The sequence below is a fragment of the Miscanthus floridulus genome, chromosome 3 (assembly GCF_019320115.1).
Source record: "Miscanthus floridulus cultivar M001 chromosome 3, ASM1932011v1, whole genome shotgun sequence".
Classification (NCBI taxonomy): domain Eukaryota; kingdom Viridiplantae; phylum Streptophyta; class Magnoliopsida; order Poales; family Poaceae; genus Miscanthus; species Miscanthus floridulus.
The window spans coordinates 147,418,204-147,428,146 of NC_089582.1; the positions used below are offsets into that span (position 1 = coordinate 147,418,204).

The following is a 9,943-nucleotide window of genomic DNA, read 5'->3' on the forward strand; positions in this document are numbered from 1 at the left end:
GCAGTAAAAGGGATCGAATCGAGGCACTTGCATGCATGGGTGGTGCAGAAGAACGAAGGAAGCATAAGCATCTTCTTTTGAGGAAAGTTGCGGAAGATAGATGGAGTGTTCCTCTCCTGTAATAACGGCGGCGTCGGCAAGACGGCAGCAAACCAATCTGGGCATACTGGCATGAAGGGATGGTCGCAGACGACCACCCGGCCACGGGCCACCCCTATCTCGCATCTGCACTGTGCACCAGCAGAGACACAGCAAGCAAGTTCATGCTGCGCCGGCCGGCCGCCCGGCCCCTACTAGCTGGGAGCCTGGGACGACTGATGGTGCACCTATCTAGCTATCCGCCTATTTATAGGCACAGTCGTCAGACGGAATAGCAGCAGTGCTAGCAGCTAGGTAGCGGCATCAGCGTGCAGTAGCAGTAGAGGCAGGCAACAAAGCAGGGATAGACCGCCGATAGAGCTAGCTAGCTAGAGCCTAGAGGTCGATCTGTTAAGACGACGAGCTAGGACGAGGAATATGTCTGGTTCGGGCGCCGGCGTTTGGGTGTTCAAGAACGGCGTGATGCAGCTGGAGCAGCCGGCGGCGGCGAGCCGGAAGGCGCTGGTGTACGTGCCGACGAACGAGGTCGTGCGGTCGGTGGAGGCGCTGGAGCGGCGGCTGGGGACGCTGGGGTGGGAGCGCTACTACGAGAACCGCAGCATCGTGCAGCTCCACAAGCGCGACGGCGGCGCCGACCTCATCACCATCCCGCGCGACTTCGCCAGCCTCCGCTCCACCCACATGTACGACGTCGTCTTCAAGAACCGCGACCACTTCAAGGTCGTCGACGCCTAGCTAGCTTGCCGCCAGCTAGCTAGCAGCTAGCTCCATCGTCCACCATCTTATCTCGGCATGCTACATGCATGCGTGTGCAGCACTGCACAACTGATGATCGATCGATGCCAGGAGTCGTTAATTATATAGTATAAGTCTAGCTATATTATTGAATATATATGAACAAACATATACATATGTATGTGTGCAGAGTGCGTGTGTATGTAGGTACATGTTGCTGTGGTTTGGCTTGGCTTAAATTAGTTTCACGTCTAATTAAGATGAGTTTGTGTGTGTGAGAGAGAGAGAGAGAGAAATTAAAGTGCGCGCTAAATATTGTACTGATGTTGTGTTTGTATAGTGCCTTTTGGGTTTTGTTTGTGTGAAATCAATGAAGTGTCCTGGTAGTACTTGTTGATTTGCAGCCATTTGTAATTTTACTCCACAAAGTAATTGATTAGTTTGTCCTAACCGTTATATATGCATATGCTTAGAAGATAGAAATGGAGGAAGTACTTTGGTTGACCTGCAATATATGTGCACCTCCCGAATCCAGATAGGGGAAAAGAAAAACAAGCCAACAGGCAACAGCATCAGAAACAATTGCTTCCATACCGTACAACTAATAATTGTGGCATTTGCGTTAACATATATTGGCCCCGTTCGCTGGTCTGAAACTTAGCTAAAACTAGCTAAAAAACACTGTTCCGGCTGAATTGTTGTGAGAGAAAAATACTATTCCGGCTGAAAAAAGAAACCGAACAAGCCAAATATAGGGTAAGCCGAACAGGGCTATTGCAGTGTTTTAAGTTTGATGTGATCTACGACGTGGATTGAGCCGTCTATCTTGACCTCTTTTTTGTTTTTATATTATACGCCGAGGGATTTTTTTTATTTTCATCGAGCTAACACCATCTTTTTTTAGAAAAAAAAACAAAAAAAAAACTTTATTGGCTATCACTGTTCATGATTGTTAGTAGGTTTCCGTCAATCCAGCTTGCCTACAGAGAAAGGCTACAGAGCCTACAACCTTAGGCTAGCTAGGCAGAGGATTCGGAAGATTGACAGAGATAGACACAGAATTCCGTTAGGAAAGAACCAATTCAGCTCCCACCTGTCACTGTAACACGTATGCACGTCGTGTGTAACGTTCACGTGACGCGCCCATCTTTTTCCCAGATTTTAAAAAAAAACATGACATGGAAATAAATATAAAATCTTTTTTAAAAAAATCGAAGGTAGGAGCACTGTGATATCATTTACTAAGAGCAAATATGAATTCTTATAGACCTGACCTGGAGGCAAATCCTTGGTACCTTACCTTACTAAAAATGCCTCAAACATATCATAGCTAAGTCAGAAAAACTTGCAATGACAAACTCACCGAGCTAGTGAAAAGACTGCAGTGAGGCCGGAACACTACCAGCCAAGGCAGCACTGTGAGATCCATGTTCAGACAATCAGACGACAATCCGATTGGTTCCTGCGTCCGTGATCACCATGCAATTTAATTCCGAGCGGTGTACTCACCGGGGACAGGTAGCCGTGTCACGATCGAGAGGTCCTCACGCAAAGGCACCGCGCCATTGGAGGCGGAGAGCAGCAGCTGCCTGCCACTGCAACCGGCACGGCAGACCCACCTACCAACCCGACAGCCTTGCTTTCCATTGCAGACAAACAAATACTACTAGCCCTGCCCCCAGGTAGCATAGCAGCCAGTCGATCCGGTGGCGGGGCCCACTTTGCAGACATCACCGATCAACCAACCTGATGGCGGCCGAGACGACCGATCCGGCGCCACCGTCTCCTCCTCCGCCGGTGGCACCCGCTGCCGCGCCAAGCCGTCCGGTACGCACGGTCAATTGCATCTTGGGTGATGGAATCTACAATTCTGAATTCTGATAGGTTCTTGGCAAGTCGCTAGGCCCCAGTTGGCTTGTGCTCATGCTGTGCCCCTCGCGTTCTGGTTCTTCACTTGCAGAGACTGTCGGGGTTCGACCAACTCGACGGGCGAGTCAAGGTGGTTCAGAGGGCACGGCGCCACCGGGTTCTTTGCCGCAGCAGCAGAGCTTTGGACGAGTTGGGTTGATCCTTGTGCTTGTGTTGTGTTGCAGGAGCTGACCTCGTCGCAGGCAGAGTTGCTGGAGAGGATCCAGAAGCTGAAACAGGTGCGTATGGACTGTCCAACCAAATGCAGATTAGGGATCGTGCAATTAGTTAGCTGTGGCGATGAAACAAACGAGTTCAGAGAGTAGAGACACTTGGATTTGGGAAATTTGGTTGCTTCCATGATCAGATGCTGATGAGATGCAATTGGCTGACCTCTGTTTCAGGATGTGCAGAACTGGCGCTCCAATGTAGAGACGCAGGTCAAGACATGCCAGAGTGTGAGTTTTGCTCTGTCCTTTTTCCCGCGCCTTGAAATTTTAGAATCCAGAATGTTACTTGTAGTAATGAATATCATACCAGACCGAAACGGTGAGATATCCAATGCCGCTAGTTGACTTGTGTTCTTACAGGAACTCCAGGGTCTGAAGAAAGGACTCGACTCTGAAGTGGAGCAGCTGAAATCGGTCTGCCCTCTTTCTGTCGACTTCTATTCCTTTTAGTTTGGTCTCTAGGAGCAGCACACCATCCTGTTATTTTGCTTATAGGAAATGAAGGCGATTAGGTCTGCAATCCAGGAAGAGAAGGGCAATCTACCTGCACAAATTACATCTTCAGAGACGGTTAGTTTTTTCTGAGAAAAATCTATGTGATAATGCTCTACTGGGCCATGCTGTTGCACAACAAACTACAATAATTTCCTTGTTTTGTAGAGCAATAAGGATACAGAACAAGCCTGGCAGATCCAAGACCAAGTACTGAAGGTTGCTACTGATGCTAGTATGGAAGAACAAACAGGAACACAAGCGTGAATTGGTGCTTCCCTGCAGAGGTGAAGGCTGTTCTGCTGGATATTCAGCTCCTTTCAATGGATCAAAAGGGGGGAAAGCTGGCAGATACACTGGATCACATGAAGTATTCGTATTATTTTTGAATCCATACCAGCAAGTTTCCAATTGCAAATATCTCTATAACAGTGACAAAGTGTAACATTTCAGACCAATCTTGTCAAGTGATACATCTCATGTACAAGAACTGCTTGTTTTGTAATAATTCCATGACTACTATTACAAACTCTAATTTTGAAATAAAGTCTGCAAAACCACCTCTGGTTCTAGTGTTCTACACATGCTTCAAATAAAAAAAATGTTACCCAATGAGGATCTGAAATCTGGAGGTGGCCATGTAATATTGCAAGTCAACATGTAATCATTTCTGCAATTTTGCTGCTTCGTCACAGCTGGCTGAAAGATCACCTTATGTCATTTAAGTGAAATGCAACAATCTAGTACTCCATCCCACCTTGTAAATTGACTAACATTATGCAGTCAATTCTGGATGGCCGACCTCTTCAATTGCTTCAGGGCAATTTACAAAAGCTTTAGGTCGCTTTTCCCTTAAAAACAAAGCTGCCTAAGAAACCTTAATTTGTTTGTGGTGAATATCTTTCCGGTTATCAGTGTGAAGGCTTCCTACAAGAGCAGAATATACAGAGTCATCTGGAATCAATCCAGCTTTCAACATATCATCATACAACTGGAACGCCTCCTCTGATCTCCCTTCCTTTGCCAGACCAGATATCAGAGCTGTATATGCCACGACATTAGGTTCCGTTCCCCTCTGCTTCATCTCTTCAAACAGCTTCAGTGCCACATCCACCTTCCCGTTGACACAGTGCCCATGAACTAGCGATGCATAAGTGTATACATCTGGAACAAGCCCTTTCTTCTCCATCTCCTTTCTGAACCTCTCAGCCTCGCGGATGCTCCCCTTCTTGATGTACCCATCCATCATAACATTGTAGGTCACAACACTGGGCGTTGCCCCTTTCCCTGCCATTTCTCGGAACAGCCTTCTAGCCTCCACCATGTCACCTTCCTTGCAGTGTATGCTGATCAATGTAGTGTACGTGACATAATTTGGCACGACACCCTTCTCGATCATGATATGCAATAGAGTCTTGGCCTCATCCATTCTATTCACCCTGCACAGTCCACAGGCTAATGTGTTGTATGTGTAGACGTCCAGTTCGATGCCCGTTTTCTCCATCGCCGCCTTTATTTTAAGAGCATTGTCCACCATCCCTATACGGCAATAGCCATCAATCATCGTATTGAAAATAATTTGGTTATGTCCTACACCTCGTCCTTGCATGTCTGTCAGCAACATCTCTGCAGCCTCCATCTGCCCAATCTTGCAGAACCCGTTGATCAATACACCATATGTACGCTCGTTCGGCTCAATGCCATTGCCAACACATTCATCGAAAACCTCAGAGGCCCTCCGCACATTCCCTGCTCGGCAGTACGCGTTGATGACAGCGGTGTACAAGTACACATCCCCCGCAACATTCTTCGCCTTCATCTCATCAACCAGAGCTTCAACCTTGTTGGTATCCCCGGCCGTCGACAAACTATCCACCAGGATCGTATACGTCCCGACCGTCGCCTCGATGCCTTCATTCTTCATGATCTCCAGCAGCTCCTGGACCCGCGCGTCATCCTTTCGGCGCACGTAACAGTCAAGCAGCGAGTTGTAGCACAGCGCATTGAGCCTCACGCCGTGGCGAGGCATTTCGTCGAGCAGCACGCGGGCGCCGTCCACGCGCCCCGACTTGCAGAACCCATCGACGACAACGGACGCGGCGAGCGGCGAGACGGATCCCGGGCACGCGCCGAGCGCCCGCGTCAGGAGACCCGCGGCGTCCGCGAGACGCCCGGCGCGGCGGAGCGAGAGGAGCGAGGACGTGAGCGAGCGAGGGTCGAGGCGGCCGAGGCGGGACACGGTGGCGTCGAGCGCCTCGGCCGCGCGGTCCGCCACGCCGGCGTCCGCGTACGCGCGGAAGAGCATGTCGTGGAACGCTGTCACGGCGTGCGGCGGCGCGCCGCGCGGGAGCGACGTGGCGGCGAGGTCCCGGAACGGCACCGCCAGGAGGCGCGGCGTGAGCAGGGGCGGGAGCGCGGACTTGGCGGCCGCGAAGCGCCGCGCGGTCAGGAGCGACGCGAAGGCGGAGAGTGTCGTCGCATCGGCGGACGCCGCCATCGGGTCGCGTCGGCGGGAGAGGAGGGAGAGAGAGAGAGAGAGAGAGAGAGAGAGAGAGACCGGCCGGAGAGCCGGGAGCGGAGGTTGGGTCAGTTTTGGGAGGACGGCGTCGCAGGCTGCCCGGTTCTGAACGTTCTGATGGACTCGGCCTGATTGTTGGTTCGGTGGGCTGGCCCGTAAAAGCTTTAGTAAGTGGAGTGGGCTTACCAGTGGGCTCTAACGAGGCAAACCATCCGTGAACACATTTAACATCCTCTCATCTCAAAAAAACCAGCGAGAGAAAGAGAAAAACAAATGCGTTTCTGCAACAACAAAATACCATTAAGACGTCCGGTCTTCTGGACGTATCACTCCACTCACTGTCGCATGCACCGCTCAACTTAAAAAATATGTCTCACTTAATAAAATCAACTCATGCACGTCTCGCTCCGCTCCCATTTTTACCCATTTTACGCTCCTCGTCCACTGCCGCAGCGCACCACCACCCCGCGTCGTGTATCATCGGGAGCCCTCAACGCCCGTTGATCCGACGGCGCTCTCCCTGGGAAAAAATTCTATGCAGTCGTGATGTATACCAAGGCCCGTGCAGCACGTGTTAGATGTCGTCCAATCTTGCAAACGCTGTTGTTCTTCCGTCCGATCTCCATGTCCACACAGCTGTCGGTTCCAGCTGTTTCGCGAAGGCAATTTTGTCGATCCACTTGCCTGGTGGGGACGGACACGCATGACTGCATGCAAAAGGTGATGCACAGGAGGCGACGTCCATCAGGACCACATAGAATTTTTTCCCTCTCCCTCATCCCGGCGAGATCCATGGAGCGGGAGCCAGATCTGCTTGTCTCCGGCAAGATCTATGGAGGTGGCATGACGGTGTTGTAGAGGAGTGGACAGCTCTTCTCCGCCCCAGTGCGCCGCCCTCCCCACCCCGGCGACGCTCTCTCTCACCCCGGCGACCGAGCTCCCCCACGCTGGAGGCCATAGCACTCCTCGCCCCCTAGCCCCCACCGTCGCCGCCGAGCTAAGTCCGGTACTGGTGGCGGTGGTGCTCGTTCACCATCGCTCGTCGCTAGCTCTGATCGCGACGACGGGAATCGACCGGGCCAGGCTTCTCCTCCCCTATGTTGCAAATGTATGTTTCAGTCGTTGCAAAAGTAGATTGAGGGATGTTGTGCATGTTGCATATGTTGTAAGTGTTTTAGAAGCATGTTGCAAGCGTTTGTTCAAAATGTTTCATCTGTTTCCATACGTATGTTGCAATCATTTTTTATCTGGATGTTTCATATGTTTTCACACATATTTTGCAAGAGTATGTTCCAAATGTTTCGGTTGTTTCAGTCTTATGTTGCGGTAAGTGTTTTTTCATGTTGCAATTGTTTTATCTGCATATTGCATATGTTTCACACACACGTTGCAAGCGTATGTCCTAAATGTTTCATTTATTTCAAACGTATGTTGCATTCGAGTATTTCATGTTGCAAGTGAAGACAGCCCGCACCGGTGTCCATGAGGCCGGACAGCGCCAAGCCACGACCCTCGACGCATGGAGGAGGCGCGAGCCGCCGCCGCCGGTGTGGGGAGAAGGCACACGCGCGCGCGGTATTGTTGTGGAAGAGGCGGGACGAGTATTCCGGGTGGCCTGGGAGGGCGTCGTTTCGGTGTGGAAGAGATGGGGGCGAATCATTCAACCAGAATAGACAATGGATCTGAAACGAGCGGTTCGGATGCGAGCACAGAAAACGAAGCTGATGCGGCTGGCGCGTGAATCCGAACAGACGGGGCAGAGCAGCCACGTGTGTCCGGGCAGTAGTGTTGTCCAACAAAATATGCGGAAGTAGAGTAATAAAATTTTCAACTGGGGCCTTGTTTAGATTACAAGTTTTTTCACTCTCTCTCCATCACATCAAATCTTTAGACACATGCATGGAGTATTAAATGTAGATAAAAAAATAACTAATTACACTGTTTGATTGTAAATTACGAGACGAATCTTTTGAGCCTAGTTAGGCCATGATTGGACAATAATTATCAAATACAAACGAAAGAGCTACAGTGCCAAATACTGATTCCTGACCACACTCTAAACGAGGCCTGGTGTTAACCGCCGTTCACGAGCTGCACAGAAGTGGTCATGCAATGCAAGGAGACACAGGCAGCATAGAGCAGAGCACGATGAGAAGAATTGATGAAAAGAGGTGCGATGGGGACAGGATGTGACGCGGCCATGGCCCGATTCCATCCGGCCTCCCCCTCCCGGCCTCCTCCCCCGGGTTCCGTACGGGCACGGGGCACGGCGCCTCCCCTGGCCCCTGCTGCGTCCCTGCGACGCCGCTCGTGCGCTGCCGGTACGGTGGCGCCCCTCGGCGACAGACATGACGCCGCCTGCTGCAGGCCTCCTCGCCTGGCCATCCATCGATGACCATGACGGGTGCATGTACTCCTACTAGTACACGTACGTTACAGTCAGGAGGTTGATGACGAGGCCGACAGCCTACGTGCATGTGCATTTGTAGTCGTGTACTGTACACGACTACACGTGCGTGTGCGTCGATCGTCGCCCCCTCTCGCTCGTGTCGTGTGTTCATGCGTGCCCAAAAGCAGGGCCGTCCACTAACAGGGCCGAATGTGGGCCCCTAGAATTGAGGAGCATGCAAATGTTGATTGATCTCGTAAACACTACTAGGGATAAGAATAGGTCACTCGACCCATAAAAACTTTGATCATATGATCACGTAAACAACAGCTCCAAGGTCTTTCCAAAACTCACTTTTTATTTAGCTAGAGAGACAAAAATAAGGGACCCCTAAAAATAATTTCCTCCTTCTTTTTCTCTTCAACAGCTTTACGATATCTCGTGTGCCTCTAGAGAGCCATTCTCGTTTCCTGTCTTTGGCTACTGAGAAATTCGGAATACATATGGTCATTTAGAGAGCTATCTGCAAAAAAAAAATATTTCCTATATTTTTCCACTCTCGAACAGTTTTTCTATATCTTTTGTGTCTCTAGAGAGTTATTCTTATTTTTTGTCTTTGACTAGCGAGAAATCTAGAATACAAGATGGCTATATTTGCACAACCAAATAAATAAAAAGCTCTTGGTGGATATATTTTTTTTATCAAAATGTCTATTCATAGCAATTAGAAATGATACATAGAGTCTCTTGGAGTTTCTCTATTGCATCTAAAGGACTAGGCTTAAAGTCTAAAATGAATCGATAGAAACGGAACCATAATTACCAAGTCATATAAAAACTGCACAAAGAAATGGAAATCCACGTCTCTTCAAAATAATTTTATCCAGTTACATGTCTTCTCTATCGTACGATCCACCCGTCAGCCTATAAAATCTCTTATTATCTTCACTATCATGTAAACATAGTTTTCTATATAAGAAATCTTTTCGTTCTCTCTTTAATTTCATTGTTACAACATCGATCATTTCGCTTAGTTAGCATCCTAATTAATGCACATAGAAACTACCCCAGTTTCTGCATTTAAAGACTGCCCTAATGACCTAACGATAGTAATTGGTAACAACATCGATCAATCTCACTTTTGTTATGCATTTAGATATATATACTACATAGCGAATGCAACGCGTCTAGAAAAGCCAGAACGTAATTTGGAACGGATTTAGTACTTTAGTAAAATCAGTGTGTGTAGAAAATACAAACAAACTTCATATAATTTAGAACAAAAGAAGTACGTATGATATATGATTTTATTTTAGTTTTACAGGTCTTTTAGAGCCCACATTTTGATTTGAGTCAGCTGTAACACCCTCGGTGTTACGCCCTAAGCAAATTACCAAAACATGTCGTGAGCATCATGTTCATGTGATAATGCATGTGATGGAAGGTGTAGATAACATTTTTGTAACTTCAGATGATCAATAAAAATATTAAATGATACGCTATTCCATAACTCATATGTATCAAGTAGGGTTTAAAGCTAATTTTATTGAACAAAAATACTATAGAACATAT

At 48.7% G+C, this 9,943-nt stretch overlaps 3 protein-coding genes across 5 annotated transcripts; 2 read left to right on the forward strand and 1 right to left on the reverse strand.

The window, feature by feature from the left end:
* The first annotated feature begins 227 nt into the window (after positions 1 to 227).
* On the forward strand, positions 228 to 1,246 carry LOC136547444 (flowering-promoting factor 1-like protein 5). Its single transcript, XM_066539390.1, has one exon. The coding sequence runs from the start codon at positions 517 to 519 to the stop codon at positions 832 to 834; it is 318 nt and encodes a 105-aa protein (XP_066395487.1). The 5' UTR covers positions 228 to 516; the 3' UTR covers positions 835 to 1,246.
* A 1,024-nt stretch (positions 1,247 to 2,270) lies between these two features.
* On the forward strand, positions 2,271 to 3,997 carry LOC136547446 (golgin IMH1-like). Of its 3 annotated transcripts, none has more exons than XM_066539395.1 (7): positions 2,271 to 2,661; positions 2,795 to 2,833; positions 2,928 to 2,981; positions 3,147 to 3,200; positions 3,342 to 3,386; positions 3,468 to 3,542; positions 3,633 to 3,997. In XM_066539395.1, the coding sequence occupies exons 1-7, from the start codon at positions 2,584 to 2,586 to the stop codon at positions 3,729 to 3,731; spliced, it is 444 nt and encodes a 147-aa protein (XP_066395492.1). In that variant the 5' UTR covers positions 2,271 to 2,583; the 3' UTR covers positions 3,732 to 3,997. The 3 variants fall into 3 exon arrangements, with proteins under 3 accessions (XP_066395492.1, XP_066395493.1, XP_066395491.1); XM_066539394.1 differs by having other exon boundaries at positions 2,315 to 2,661; positions 3,333 to 3,386; XM_066539396.1 differs by lacking the exon at positions 2,795 to 2,833 and having other exon boundaries at positions 2,289 to 2,661; positions 3,333 to 3,386.
* On the reverse strand, positions 3,771 to 5,976 carry LOC136547445 (pentatricopeptide repeat-containing protein At2g32630-like). Its single transcript, XM_066539391.1, has one exon. It carries the CDS (start codon positions 5,959 to 5,961, stop codon positions 4,333 to 4,335), a length of 1,629 nt encoding a protein of 542 aa, XP_066395488.1. The 5' UTR covers positions 5,962 to 5,976; the 3' UTR covers positions 3,771 to 4,332.
* Positions 5,977 to 9,943: the final 3,967 nt, after the last annotated feature.